The 15,738-nt window shown below is 48.3% G+C and overlaps 1 protein-coding gene across 1 annotated transcript in view; it reads right to left on the bottom strand.

Moving 5' to 3' along the window:
• Positions 1-12,690, bottom strand: part of HPSE2 (heparanase 2 (inactive)) — a 112,302-nt gene extending 99,612 nt beyond the window's left edge. Inside the window, exons 1-2 of the mRNA XM_083443819.1 lie at positions 11,826-12,690; positions 10,794-10,951 (exon numbers count right to left, since the gene is read on the bottom strand). Of these exons, the coding sequence (XP_083299945.1) occupies positions 10,794-10,951; positions 11,826-12,430 (763 nt within the window). The 5' untranslated portion in view covers positions 12,431-12,690. The remainder of the gene's footprint in view (positions 1-10,793; positions 10,952-11,825) is intronic.
• Positions 12,691-15,738: the final 3,048 nt, after the last annotated feature.

The following is a 15,738-nucleotide window of genomic DNA, read 5'->3' as shown; positions in this document are numbered from 1 at the left end:
GGATGCAGTATGAAGGGAGCACACCCGTGTGGCAGGTGGGTGAGCTGCGGCTGACTGCAGGACACAAAATCCAGAGTTTGGGGGACTGGAAAAGCAAAGTAAAGGACTCCTCACACCATAGTGCAGAGGCACAAGGAGGCCTTCTGTAGGCAGCATGCTCCAGTCACTCTATGTTATCTCGGCATATCAGCCCAGGGTAAGTTAGAAAGCTCCCACCTTCACAATAAGGCACAGACCAGGGGAGTTTGGAAGTTCTGTCCCATTCCAGCCATGGCAGAAGAGTGCACTCTGCACTCTGGGTTCAAAGCATCCCAAATAATTTCCCAGAGGGAGATCCCCTTTGCAGTGGGAGGAGAAATTCCAGCAGAGATTGGTACATCTCACACCCCATCCATCAGCCTTCTCTAAACTGGTATCAAGGGACAGGCGAACATCCAGCCAGTATGAGACAGAGAGAGCGTGTGAGTCCACAGAAAAGGCTTTCCTCTGTGGGTGGAGCCCTGCATTCCTTTGGGATGCCTAAAGACCTGAGCGAATATTTCCCAAGAGTTAGAATGCCCGCCACACAGCAATTGCCCAAAAATTACATTGAGGGGGGCTTTGTTTAAACTTTTCAGACTAATCCCAAATGAATTGTAAAAGAAACGTTAATTGTACCTTCTGTTTGACAAAAAACAAACAAACCCCAACACGTATGGAAATAAGTGAGGCAGGGCGACACTGGAGAGTGAGACATCCTGTAGGGATCAAACCCACTGTCTCTTGGTCATCAGACAAGAGAGCCAGTAAATGGAAAGCTGTAAAGCTTTGAAAATAGCTAGTTAAAAAGGTCATGGTCATTAAAATGGCTTCTGTGATTTCTCTCAGCTCTCTGGCCAAGTTTTTAGAAGTATTCGGTGACTAGGGTGTCTGGGCCTTGGCATAAAATCAGATAAGGTGAGTATTTTACCCCAAGGGGATTTCTGCTAACTACCATAATGAAAAGCTGTTAATTGGGTGGAGCCATGGGGGCAGGGAGGATGTATTTGTTCTGGTAAATGTGTCTGTTCCTGAGCAGACTCAAAGGCTCAGAAAGTTGAATTAATCATGCAATGACAAGAAGGTTTTTTGGACCAGACTAAGTCAAATTTATCTTGGTCCTAAAACTATAATCTCTGTACTATACTCACCATTAAATTGCCTTTAAAGCACATACAATGTTGGGCTTCTTCATTCTTTAATGATTTCTTAGTTCAGCCATTTCTTCTGAAGTTTAACTTAAGCTAAACTAAAAATAACCAACATATAAGAAACCAAAGTAGACACAGTTTGCTTATTGCAAAACCAATAATTGTCACAAGCAGTTGATGTGAAAAGCAGCACTTGACCTTCCTTTTACACTACAATTTATTGTGTCTTTCCTCCGTTCTTTGTTGCCTAGTTAGTTGCACTATTCAATTTCTGAAGGTAGCACAAGTTCACTAATGTAAGAACTGTCCAGCGAAAGCTAGACAAACTAGGTACCTATCTGTGCCAGATTTATGTATAGGCTAGGCAGACTGAGTGAGATAGAGTGAGATGAGCGCACAACCCTAGAGTCTGGCAAGACTGGCCCGTACGGGCAGGGGTACCTTTACCTTTAAGTAGGCTGAAGCCTGGGGTCTCTAAATCTAGGGGGCCTCACCAGCCCTCCTGCTCCCCAGTGCAGTCTCCCCTCTCCCAAAATTGTAAACCCAAGACTTCATACAAGGGCAGGGCAACACATGCCCAGCAACTATTAGACTCAGGGCTAGCCAGTGGGGCCCAATTTGAAGCAGTAGGGCACAACTTGAATCTTTTTTTTGTAGGGCCCCAGTTCACAGCCGAAGTCTGCAAAATCTTATAGATATAAATAAAATCCATCTAGATTGCCCTGGTGCAGGGGCCCCCTTAGGATCGGCCCGCGGGGCCCAATTTGGCTCAATTGCTCTAATTGTCAGCACTGATGAGACTGTGCAGGGGTTGGACTGACAAGCCCAGCACCTTCTAGGTCTCTGGTGTCACCAGAGTACAGACTCAAGGACTTATAATGGAAATAAAGGGGGGCACTTATTGGAAATCAGTTTTGTCACCTCTCCCCCCCCCCAAACCCCGAAACCCCGAGAAAATGACCCCAGCCACCTTTTCTTCGCATAAGCACTACACTACAGCATGGCCATAAACTTGTACGCTCAACTGCTGAAATATACACCCAATATGTAGCAATGGAGATTTAAGTTACTGCTTTATGAATGAACACTGTGTTTTATGAATGGACTCTGTATTTTGTGAATTACCTAAGAGCCACCAATAGGGAGCTCTAGAATCTGACAGCTAACCAACTGGGTACTACCAAACAGTGACCCTACTGCTGAAAGCAGGTAACCAACAGGGAATGCTTCAGCTCAGCCTTTGCACTATTGACTGAACACCCCCTGCTGTGCAGATAATGGAGAAAGCTCGTAAATTGTATCCCTTCTGGCATCCTGGCCAACTCTATTACACTGGCACCAGAAGCACAGAATAGCAGCAAATAAAATCCGCTCATACGTCAGCAACTGATAAGACTTGTCAACCACTTCTTCCAAAGGCTTCCTAAATTATAAAGCTCCAAAATACAGGCCAAAAGGGAGCAGGTCTGGGAAGAGCGAGGCATACAATGGGCACCACCAGTGAAAAGACCCTGCTCCGTGTAACTCCTGTCCTGTCATTTGATAGAGTGTCCACTTGCCCTCCTTCTTGACATGGAATGCTCTCTATTGGAGTCTCCAGGTCCAGTACAAAGACCATAAGAAGGGAGAGAAGGGACCTTGAAGTTCCCAGCAGCTGTTAATCAAGCAAGCAAGCACACAGGTCACCTTTGTCACAGTCAGGACACCTATGTCCTGGCCAGGCCTGCACCCAATCTTGTTTTTGTACATTCTTGTTTGTCCTCAGTAACCAAAATTATATTATCAACATATACAAGCAGAAAAGTTGTTTTCCTTCATTTGCAAGGAATCGTACAAAACCAAGTGGCACTAATAAAGAAAAGTTATTAGGCAGCAGAAGTTATTAGGCAACAGAAAGCAAACTAAAAATGCTTTTGCAGTTCATCAAAACTATCTAGCGATATCAAGTTATAGGAAAACGGGTGCTATTAACAGTAATCCTTCTAGTTGGTTAACAGGTTCAGCAACTTCCATGCACGTGACGTGTGATGCTAATTATTTGCCCCCAAGAGTTAAATGATAACTAATCAGAGGCAGCTACAGGAGAGCTATGAGATTCAGGTGAGGGTCAGATGCCTTGTCAATCCCAGCCGGTATATTAAAGGCCGACACAGCCTGCCCAGGCCAATAAATCAGAATAATCACAACCATCAGTCTGACATTTAACTCCAATGAAGGCCTGGGCAAACAGCCACGTCTTTAGCTGGCGCCAAAAGATCAGCATCAGTGGCAGTCATATCTCTGCAGGAAGGATGTTCCAAACCAGGGCACCACCACTGAGAAGTCTCTCCCCCATGTTGCCACCAAACAAGCCTCAGGAACTAGCAGAATGGGCATGAGATGGTTGTTTGGGGGGAAAGACAAGATTATAAATGGCCACAAAAGCTGGACATTCCTTTTCCTGTGTCTGGATCTCCAGCAGTCTGCACATGCATTCTGGATCTCCAAAACTCTGCACATGCATTCTGTGGCTTGGGCAGTCTCCTCTTATATACCTGCTGGGATTGACAAGGCATCTGACCCTCAGCTGAATCTCATAGCTCACCTGTAGCTGCCTCTGATTAGTTATCATTTAACTCTTGGGGGGAAATAATTAGCATCACACATCATGTGCAATCCCTTGGCACAGCATCATATAACCTCCACACAAGCAGATTGGAATGAATGCTCAATAAACAGTTCATCTAGAAGAGCCCTAAGAGCCTTCTGGCACCTTAAACGTGACATTTGTTCATCTACATTGAGCCACGAGGCTTTTTGTTAGTTTTACACCTGTTGCCTGAAAATTGGGAAACAAAAGTTAGTTCCATAATGGCAGGCAGTGCTCCAAGAAAGCAAGCCAACAAAACTATTCCTACTCAAGAAAAATGTGGTACTTGACATGGTTTAACAATGATTGATCTGAAGGTGCAGCGGGATTTGCAATAGTGGCCAGGACAATGCAAAGCATTGTACAGAAGGGAAGGTGTGCATTTCCCCTTCATACATTTCCACTGTTATCTGAAGGGAAGCAGAAGGCATTTCCAGAGCAGCCAGCAACAGACCCATGTTTGCAGAACACAGCCTGCACATTAGGTCAGATGTTGTTGCAAATACGGATCTCCTCGTCACATGCATCCATGCCATGGCCAGCCAATTTGTCTTGAGGGTGTTGCAAGGATCTTTGCCTCCCCTCGCCCACAAAAAAGAATGGTTCTCTGTAACACTCTGTGGGAAGAAGGTCCTGTCTGCAATTCCAAGAGCCTGTGCAGGGGAGCCAGTAAGAACACTGGGCCTGTGGGCAGGAAATCCCCCTCACCACACCTTTCTGATTTACACTGATCTCTGATACACACCACATGTGTCCCCTCCCTCCTTCCCCCATTTGCAATGGTTCTGTTCCACATTTAAGTGATGAAAAGTTAAGACCTGTGGTTACAACTTCTATGAGAAACTTCATTTTGAAGGGCTGCTACATTTCAACTTTATTGCCAGGAGGGAAAAATGGAAGAAACAAAAGGCCGCAGTCACTCAACAGCAAAGGAACCTGGGCGAAGACATTTAATAAGTGTAAGTTCCCTACCACAACTTGTTGAAATATTGACCTTTGGGCTGAGCGAACACTTATTTCTGCAAATGTTTAGTGTGAACCAACCACAGCTCTTGGTCAGAGAAGTTTTATGCTACCGATGAGAAGTTTCTCCTTTAGCTTTTAAACTGCAGTGGCCTCAACAAAGCAAGTTTGGGTGGGAAGGAGAGAGGGAGCAGGCAGAAGTACGTATATGTGAAGCAGGATGCGGGGGGGTGGGGGCACTTTATCTGTGCCTGCAAAGAGAATCTCAGGTTTGTATCACCCCTTCTGACTGAGGTATCTGCATCAAAAAGAAGCCATAGGAGGAAAGAAAGGAACTGGGGTTGGAAGCCTCTTGTCCAGGCAGACAAGATCTCTATGAGACATCCTCTCTGTTGCCGACCTACCCGCTGAGGTCTGTCTGGGATTAATTGGCTTCCTCAGTAATGACTTATGGAAAATCTTCAGCTAACAGCCTCCTGGGTCATGCAGCCAAAGAAAGGCTGAAAGGGGTGTGTGTGCACGCACGTGGATCTTGTTACTTTCCTTTGGAATTTAAAGTCTGATTCCTCATTTGTTTTTCTCCAGACCAGAGGTTATCATCTTAATACCGAAGGTGCAGTTCACAAACCAACTCTTGCATAGTCTCTGTTAAAAGGACACTCATCCTAAAAGTCTATGAACTTAAAATGATATACATTTACATCTCTAAATTTAGATTCTAGTGATGCATTTTTTGGTTTATACTGAGAATCGGCAAGTGTGGATTATGTTGTTCCTTTAAGGCAGTGGTTCTCAAAGGGTGTGACAGGCCACACTGGAGTTGCAGGGGAGGATGGCAAATGTGGCAGGAAGATTCAGGGACAATCAGTATTATATTTGGGGAATGATTCATGTTCTTATGTAGCTGCATTGTTTTATACTTTCTGGATGTCTCATGATCACATTATAAAGTAGAATCATAGAGTTGAAAGAGACCACAAGGGTCACCTTGTCTAACTTCCTGAAATGCAGGAATCTTTTTGCCCAATGTGGGGCTCAAACAGGGGTCCCATCCCTTCTGTAGATGTTTACTTGGAAGTAAATACCACTATTACTGAATGAAGCTTATTCCCATGTAAGGAAGAGGCTATAGCTCACTGGGAAAGGAAAAGAGTTAAATTCCCCAGCATCTCCAAATAGGGCTGGGACAGATTCCTGCCTGAAATGATGCAGAGCCACTGCTAATCGTTGTGGGTCTGGGGTCCCCTATACGGTGCTTGTGGGCACTGTGGCATCCTCAGACACTCACTTGGGCATGCACTAAGGTTTCCCTGCCTCCCCAAGGTTCCAATTTGTGTAGTTTTTAAATTGAGAGTTGGATTGGCTGTTTTTTTGCCTTTTTCTTGTCAGTGTTTGTGGGGCTTAGCTGCTTTTTTTGTCTTCTTTGTTTTGGAGCATGTAGGTGTTATGCCGGGTTTTTGGTCAGGGTTGGGTGTGTTCTAAGCATCTGCAGTTCTTCTGTGAAAGTCATTTTGCAGTGTCTGCAATAGTTGCTTAGATTTTGCAAATGTGCCCCAGAGCTCAAAAAAGGTTGGGGACCAGAAATTATCAGCTAGGTGGACTAATGGTCTGGTGTAAACTAAGGTAGCTTCTTACATTTCCTAAGTTTGCATAGGATTGTGGCTTTAAACTGAGTAGTTATAACCTGAATATGTCAATACGAACCCTAGATACCTCCAATTTTAAATAAACTGTGAGTTCACACCCAGAGATTGTATTTACCCTTCACTAATTAATCCCGAGTTAGCATGTCATCTTGTACAGTGAAAGCCAGTGTATCACAGCAATGAAGAGTGTGAGCCAAAATGTCCACACACCAAATCTCAGTACTTATGCAACAGAAGTCTAGACCAGCCTTCCTCAGCCTGGTGCCTTTCAGATATTCTGAATTGCAGCTAGTATAATCCCTTATCACTGGATCTGCTGGCTAGCGGTGAGGCAAACAGAGCCCAAAACATCTGGGAAGTTGCAGAAGCTTCAACCAGGTCATCTGTCTAGGCAAGAAGAGAGGCTTAAAACCTTTGATGAATAAAAATATTAAAACTAATTACTGTTTTTCAAAAATAAGCTAGAAAGTTAATTCCCAGAGCAATCTATGTAAATAAATATTACAGGCAGATGGACTTTTGAATGTATTTCAAGATAATACTCCTATCCAAATATTACATACTATTAATTTATTGTTAGGGTGATCATTATGACATTCCTAAGTCAAGAAGGGCACATGGATGGTTTACATCAAAGTCTTCAGCTGCCAGGAATTCCCTTTGATGGGGAGTGGTTCTGATTTAATTGCTTAATTAGCAATTAGTCATTGCAGCTTTCAGCCCTGCTGAAAATAATAAATCCCAAGAAAAATGGCCATTCTACATATATTGCTTAGAAGGAAGAAGTTAAGTTGAAATCAGTATTTAGAAAAGGGACATAATGTTCATATAACTATTTAGGTTAAATGATGGTTAAATGATAATAAGCAAATATACTTTGCTAGAAAAGCTGCTTCTAACAAGCCAAAGGTTACCTGGGAAAACTGGGCATTCATGGAAAACCTTTTCAGCCCTATGTGTTTACCAGCATTTATTTCAGCTACAGACCTGAAGTCTTGACTCTAAGCAGATGCTAAAGTATTGAGCAAGAAGTTTACTACTGTTAAGAAAATGCCCTGTGTCTTTCCTCACTCCCAAGGTTCACCCCTGAAACAGGGAGAAAGAAGTACAGACTGATATTTTCCCCAAATTGTCAGGAAGTGGAGCAGAAGCACCCTGAGCTGAGTAAGTAAAGGAGAGAAAATGTGTGCTGTAAAAGGAGGTGTCTAGAGGTGTTGTGTGAATGTTCTCCTTCATTTCTGATCCAGTTATAAATTCAGTTCAGCTAACAAAATGAGCAGGACCTGCTGTAGTTGTGTGTCTGCTGTATATGGTTTCTGTAAGAATTACTGATCTAATGCATAGCCCTTAGTCTTCATATACCACTTCTAAGTTGGTAGTGGTGGCAGAGGATCTCTCTCTCTCTCTCTCTCTCTCACACACACACACACACACACACACACATATATACAGCTTGAATTATTGAGTTCAAGAAGTGGCAAAGGAGTGGGTGGGGAAGGAAGCCATGGGCAGGCTCCTGCTAAGAGAAAGAGCAGAGTCTTGTAACATGGAGCCCGGCCTTTCTAGCATCAGACAGGCCCAAGCCTGCCCCTTACTGTGTTGCTCAGCTTCACCGGAAATACTCAGCTTCACCAGAAATGCTGGCATGCATTCCATTTGCCCAAATTGGTGTGATAGAACTGTTGCAGGTTCTTGAAAACCACCAGGCGTTAAAAACCAAGGATGCATATTCATCATACATTTAAAGTGCATTATCTCCCACAAAGAATCCTGGGAAATTTGTTAAGGATGCTGGGAACTGTTGCTCTGTGTAGGGTAAACTAAAGTTCCCAGGACACTTTCGGTGAAATAATGTCCTTTAAATGTAGGAAATGTGCGCAGTTCAGATTTTCTGCCTTTAAGTACTATAGGTATCACCAAACGTAGGGAGGGGAAACAAGCAGCTTAGCCTTGCACCACCTCATTGGTAGAGTCCAACAGCTGCTTGAAGAAAATGCACTTTTAACATACAAATTGTAACTGAATCATACACTAGAAATTAAAATAAGGCTGCAGTCCCCAAGCATGCTTACAGGAAAACTAAACTCCATCAAAATCAACGGACTCACACCAGAGAAAAGACGTTGATGACAACCTGAATGTGTATGAAATATACCATATTTTTTCTTTAAAATATAGCATGTGGGACAAAGCTCTCCCCATCCCAAAATGCACTTTGCCCCTTCCACACTCTCCCCAATATTTTTGTGCTCTCTACCCCTTTGCGCGGGTGCCTCCAAGGTAAAGTACCCTGCAATCTCCAAGATAAAAATGAAGGATGAGGGAATATTGTAATCTCAGCCAGAGGATAAAGGTGGGAGAGATCAGTGCACAAATCACAGCACCAACTATACCACGGATGGCAGGGAAGGATCAGGCAAGGAAGCATCTCCATCTACCCTTGTTTCCTTAGATTACTGTGTCCTACACTATTCTATGTCTCTCTCAACAAGCTGACTAATCCATTGAAATTGCCTGTGTTCCTGGGGAAAGATGCACTGTTTACTTCTTTGTATGTTATATCTCTTAAACTCAAAGTGTTTTGTCAAATATTCATCCAGCCACAATTCCACAGTAGAAGAAAAGTTAAATATACAATTAATTATGAAATGGTCTAAATATAAATAAATCCTTGTGGAGAGTTTGCCTCACCCCGTCCGAGGGGTAGATTTTGGAGGGTTGTGAATTCTGGTAGATTTTGAGACACCATACACTTTGTATGACCGACCTTTGTTGCATGGTAACCATGAGGTTTTTGTTTAGATTATTGCTTTCCATTTTTTATATTGATATTTGCATATTCTGGATTTCTGCCTAAATCACACACTCACAAAGTGTAATTTGTACTTCCATGTACTTTGCTTTTAGTTTTGCCCACCAGTTGTGCCTGGTGTAACAACTGGCAATAAGCAGAGGACAGGCAAACGGCATAATTGATAGCATAATTGATAGCAACCACTTTAGGCTGCAATCCTAGTCCCACTTATCTGAGAGTAAGCACCATGGAACCAAGTGGAACTTCTGGGTAAATATAGGTAGGAGTCCACTGTTAAAAGTGAATTAAGCCAGTTCATGGGTAAAGATGATTTCATTGGCCATGCTAGCATAAAAACCAAATGTTCCTATTTATAGGCAATGTATCTTCAATTACCAGGTAAACAAGAGGGGGTGGTTTTCTCCTCCCTGCGTTGCAACTGACTGCCTACTGCTGTGGAGAGTGTGGGGATTAGATGGGTGTCTCCTCTGATTCAGCAAAGCTACTCCTGCATTCTTACAGGTGGAATCTTCTCCTCTGCCTTTCCCCCTAGTCTTCAACTTTTTCAGACCCTCAGCTCATCTTTTACCCAAACATGAATTTGGTGACCCTTAAAAAACACACACCCAAAAAACCACATATTTACCAAAAATCAGGATGCAACCTAATGTGGGTCCTGAACCACCAGTTGAATACCAAATTGCTCTTCTCACACATGGACCTATAGGGTGACATTCAACTAACCTTTACACAGAGTAGACCCATTAACATTAACACACCTACATTAGTCATGTGTTAATTGATGTCCATCAACTTCAAGGAGTCTATTATGAGTAAAGCTTAGTGAAATACAACCCGTGGACACAGTTTAGCAACCACTTTTAGCTCTCTTGCAAAATACACACAGAGCAAAAGGGTTAATGATGTCTGCCTGGCATAAGCCCTCCCAATGCACCATCAGAAACGCCAGGCTGTGTCATGCAACCATCCCAGCATATATGCCTTGATGTCCTCAACACTCTCTGCAGCCACACTCCAAACATGCTGGCACAGAAGCAGGTGCACATCTGCAAGGAGGGTATTGTTTGGCTCTGGGGTAGCAACCCATCACCACCTGAACTGTTTCTTGCATAAGATACCAGGGACCAAATTATCTGACCCTCCCTGCCGCCCTGCTTGGGAGCCTTAGGCATCTTTACCATCCTGCCAAGCAGCATAGGAGGGCTTTTAATCACAAGTCAGGTGTAAATGTGTGAGTCGTTTTAAAGTCACCTGCATGGGCTCAGCCACTGCTGGCAGCAAAAAGACCCTAATAAGCAGAGAGCTTACTTTGGCCCCAGTTCACTAGGGGCCATCTCTTTATCGTTATCACTAGCTCGACGTGATAAGCCTCCTTTCCCCCATAAGAAGAGCCTGCCTCTCCTCCCCATCGCCCAGTCACTGATAATGGAAGGGTTTGCCGGGGTCTGCAGAGTGAGCATCCTTCCTCCGTCTCTGGGATCGCATCCCCCCCATGATCGCCGCCTCGCCCCTCTTTCCCCGCCGCTGCCCTCTCCCCGGCTTAGCCCCTACTTGCGCTTCCGCAGCCTCACCGTCCTCGTAGTTCTTGAGGTAGTAGTCGGGTCCGGGTCCGCCTCGGCTCTTGGCCGGGTTCTTCACGTTCTGGAACTGCAAGAAGTCGGTCCTCTTGCCGGCGAAGCGGAGGAAGGCGGGCGCCAGGCCACGGGCCAGGGTCACCAGACGCCGGGAGCTGCGCGGACAAGGAGCTGCGTGAGAGAGGACGGATCCTGCGCAGCCCAGGGCCCGACCGGAGAGGCAAGCCGCGCTCGGAGCGCCGCCATCGCGCCTCCCCCGGTGCACACCGAGGGCGCCGATAGCCCGTCAGGCCGTCAAAGGCCCCGAAGGGAAAGAGGAGGCTGCCCGGAGAAGCACAGGGACCAGAAAGCCACCCTTCGCCCCACGGAAGACTGCCCAGAGGGACGACGGGGCATCTTCTCCAGCCCTCCGGAGGCAGCCGGGAGAGATGCGGCTGAGAAATGATACCTGGAGCTTGCGCTCTCCCGGCGGGCAGCGACGCGACCCTGGGACGCCCTTCTCCCTTTCCCCGCGGAGCGGCTGGAGGGCAAGCCCGCCCCGTCTTGGGCATCGGCGCGGGCTCTGGAGGGATTCCTTCGGACTCTTTCCCATCAGGGCCCCGTTGATCGCGTAGGGGAGCGGTTCTCCTGACTCAAAGAAGCCCTGGAGTGGCCGCCCCCTGGGACATCGACGGTTATCAGCTTCAGATTCGCCCTTTCGGGGCTGAAACCCGCTCCAGAACCGGGCGCGGGCGGTGGGGCTAAGGCAAGCGGCAGCATTTCTCTCTCTCCCCCCCCCCCCTCCAGCCAGCCTTTCCGAGATGCTTTCTCCATTGCAAACATGTGCATCTTAATAGGAACCATGGCCCGGCCTCCTCCTCGCGTCCCAGCCGCGGCTCGGCGAGGCCGTGGAGGGGGGACGCGCGGAGCGCAAAGGGCGCGCTGCGGTAGCGCGCGGCAGGGCGGAGAGGGGCGCCGAGGCGGGCTGGCAGGAGGGGAGCGAGCCCGTGGGGTGGGGAAGGCCGGGGAGCCGCTGCCGCCCCTCCTTACCTGAGGAAGTCCAGCCAGCCGTCGTGGAGGATGGAGGGATCCAGCTGCAGCGAGAGGAAGTTCTCGCTGGTGACGCGGAGGGGGCTCCTGGCGCTCACGTCCAGGAGGATGAGCGTCCGGCCCGGGGCGCCCTGCGGGCCAGTCCCGGCGGGAAGGCGCCTCACCCCGGCCTGCGAGGGGAGCGAGAGGTGAGCCAGCAGCGCTAGTCCAGGGGCCAAGAGGGCCAGGAAGCCGGGAGGGCCAGCGCTGGGGCAGGGCATGCTGGGCCGAGGCCGAGGGGGGCTCCCCGAATTAAGTCCCGCGCCGGGCACAGCCAGTCGCGGGCGGCTAATTGTCCGGAGTGCAAAGCGTGGGGGCGAAGCTGCCTTTTTTCCCCTGCCCCCCAATGTTTTGGTGCTGGTGGGAGAGGGGAGCTCACGCCCCTGACCAGCCTTCCCCGGGGCCGGTGCCAAGACGCCTTGTTCGCCAGCGCCGCCCCTGGAAGAGCCGCCGCCTGCGGACATTTTCGCTCTCGCAAAGGTAAAGGGGAGTCGCTCCGGGGTTAACCCTCTCGGCACGGGTTCCCCGAGGGGCCAAGCCGGCTCCCGGAGGGGGCTTGCGCGCATCCGGAGGGAGGGGGAAGGGGGAGATGGGGAGGGGATTGGCCTCCCCCCCTCCGCGCGCGCACCGGGCTTCCTTCTCTCCAACTGCCGGGTAGGAGGCCTCCCGCCGCCGCCGTTGCTAACAGTCTCGCTACAAAAAGGTGGCTTGGCAAGAGCAGTCCAACCGGAGGCGAATAATGGGAACCCCCTGACCGTCGTTGCCTCGTCTCTCCCCAGCCCCGACGCGGAAACCTCGCGCAAGAGTAGCCCAAGAGATGGGTAGGTAAGCAGGGGTCTGTCTCTGCGTTCACACAATCTTTTCCGCCGGCCTTTGGCTCTGGACAGTCAAAAATCTGGGGGCTGGAGGGGAGCAGGGGTGCCCTGCAGCTCCACCAACACCCCACCCTACCCCACTGCCAGCCTTTGCCTTCGGTGCTGAGACTGGCGTGGACGAAAGGAGGAAGTCCCGGCGCTCCCGGGAGGAGAAAAAGGGGAAAGAATCCGAGCCCCGACGCAGCGCGGGTGAGTCGTTCCCGGGAGGATGGTTCTCATCTATGGGTAACGCGGCATCTCCCCGACGGGAGAAGAGATCTCTCTCCCTTCTGCTACGTTTTCGGTGGAGGGGCCTTACCCCGGCCAAGGGAATCTCCCCCACCCACCCCGCAACGGACCGGGGATCCTGTGACCCTCCACATGTTGTAGGTCTCCAACTACCGCCGCTCCTTACCGCTAGACACGCTGGCCGGGGCTAATGGGCTATGGACTGTGGGAGGGAGAGAGACAGGTTCTCCATCCGTTTGCTTAGGGATGAGCCAGAGGGCAGGCGGGATGTGCTTCCCTTTGAATCGGAGTTTTTTGCATTTGCGGGGAGGGGGCCTAAGAGAGAGGGGGTGTCACAGGGCCATTTATTAATCCAGCTGTAAGCCCTATTTGACTGAAGGGTCTTTCTCTCCCCTCTCCCTGTCAAACTACGCGCGGCGTCTTCACTTGGGCTGTTTTCGCGCCCTGTTTCTGCGGGAAAGCCGCCAGTTCAACGCCGCGGAAGTGACTTGCGAGTAAACGTGCCCGAGGTTGCAGGAATGCGATCTCGTGCTTAGCACTCCGGTGGAAACCGAGTCCAGAAGGGGCGACTTTACTGCCAAAGAAATGCATATTGCTCGAGCATTGGCCAAGAGCTGATCCCGGTCGCCCGGGACCGCGCGCCACAGGATTTGTCCCGGCTTGGAACTGCTTAGTCCCAGAGTGCGGGAATATATATTTTAAGCAGAGTAACCCATTTAAGCAATGCAATCGTTCTTTATGTCTGAGTCTCGTTCCTTTCCTGGAAAGGAAAACCCGGGTAAAACAAAAGGGATGCAGAACACAAACACCCACAGCCCATCCGCCCTCCAGCTCTTCAGTTGTCTTAGTGGGAGTGCAAAAGGCCAGGTCGGTTTGGCAAGGAGACCGGCTCGATTTATTGCCTCCCGGGAGTTGCTGTTTCTCGGTGAAGTCCGTCACATTTCTTCTGTAGTCAGCCTTGCGGACCTCGATAGATTGGAGCCCTGCTATGGAGACCGAGCGATCTCTAAGCCTAGTTTTAAACATTTATAGGGGAGGGTTAGCCTCAGTCCTCCTCTGGGTTTCCTTGGTATGCGAAGAGCTCCCAGATGGTGTGTCCAACTGGCTCTTTGCACTTTCCCGGTGTTCGAAAACAAGTTTCACTAGGAGCACTGTCGTTGTGTGCGCACGCTGGAGATAATAGTTGTTGTTGTTGTTCTTTTACACTGCAGAAGGTTTTTATTTAAGTCGTAAGACTCGCTGGTTGTGAAAGAAATCTCCCGGAGTTTCGGATCTCACCCCAGCCGTGCCGGATTCTGCGCCTTCTAATTTGGAAGTGTGCCCCTTGAGGCTTACACTCCCAAGTAAGTGTGTGTAAGATCGCGTCCCCATAAGGCTTTTGAGCAAATCCGCGCGCGGTTTTTGTATCGCCTTTATCCCACCGCAGAAATATCAACTGATGGACAACTTGTCCTTGATCTCAGGAGAGCGACCTTCTCATGAAATCAGAATGTCTCCAAATGATCCAAGTCCTGCTTGTGCGAACATGCTCTCGGGATGTGCGAGCTGTGGGTGCAACTCTGCCTTCGGAGATGCCCAGTTGTACTTGGGGTTGGAGGAAACGGCTTTGAGCTTTAAAATGTTCAGGATGGTAGAGGTGCTGCGTAAAATTGCTGTTTGGAATCACGAAGATGGAAGAACTTAGTCCTGGCGCTGACAAAAGACTACCGGAGAAATAGATTAGATCTTGGGGCGGTGGAGGGGGGGGGGATTAGGCTGGGCCCTTGGTTTGCAAGAAAATAACGGTGGACATGGACAATTTCCTCTCCTCGTTCACGAGTATTTATGCTCAAGTTGACACTACTGAAGAACTTTCCAAATTCACAACAGTAGCCTGAGGGGGTCATCGAGCCCAGTAGCCTGTCTTTGACAGTGTCCAGAGCCAGATGCGCCAGGAAGCGCTTTCAAAGGAGGGGGCGGTGAGAGGAGGGGGGTATTCCCATCACGGCTGGCCTCTGTAAATGTAAGCAATATCAGAAATGCTACGCATATATTCATATTAAAGGGCATCAGACTCAAAGAAAAATTAAAAAGTGGTTCCTTTCAAGGCACGGCTCACCTGGGAAACTCTCTTTTAAAGAACCATGCGAAGTGTAGTTTGCCAAGGGTGCTGGGAACTGTAGCTCTGTGGGTGGGGTGTGGATAAACTACAGGATCCCCAGGACTCTTGCAGAATGGGTTTTTAATATATGGCCTGTACGCAGCCTGAACCACTGTTTTACGTCCTGTAAGCCTGATGCCCTGTAATATAAATACATACATTTAACATAGGAATTATCAGCAAATGTTCCCTTGAGAGACTCTAATGTTTAAGGCAAGGGGTGCCTAATATCTCAAGTTTCCATAGTCTAAAACTGGGCCTAGCGAGAAGCAACGATCAGATCTGTTTCAAGCTTGATGCCTTCGGATATAAATGGGGCAGTTTCTTTTCAGGTATTCCTGGTTTTGTGCGGTTCAGACACATCCTTCCTTTGTTCTCTTCTTTTTTTTCCCAAAGATGAAGTGTTTAAACCTTTGCTTGTGACCAAATAATTCTGATTGAGCTTCTCTTTACTGCCTTAAAATCAACTGGGAGAGCAGAAATATACTATTCAGGGCTCGAGGCATAATGGTATGAAGGTGAACTTCTTTTCAACGGCCCCTTTGCTCTTCTGCACTAAGAAAGACCCATTGTACATTAGATAACCCGGCCGTCGTGCATCCGACGAAGTGACGCGCAGGAAAGCAAATGC

The sequence above is a fragment of the Podarcis tiliguerta genome (assembly GCF_965153285.1).
Source record: "Podarcis tiliguerta genome assembly, chromosome: 5".
NCBI classification, from domain to species: domain Eukaryota; kingdom Metazoa; phylum Chordata; class Lepidosauria; order Squamata; family Lacertidae; genus Podarcis; species Podarcis tiliguerta.
Note: the sequence above shows the minus strand (reverse complement) of the source record. Positions and strands in the feature narration are given on the sequence as shown.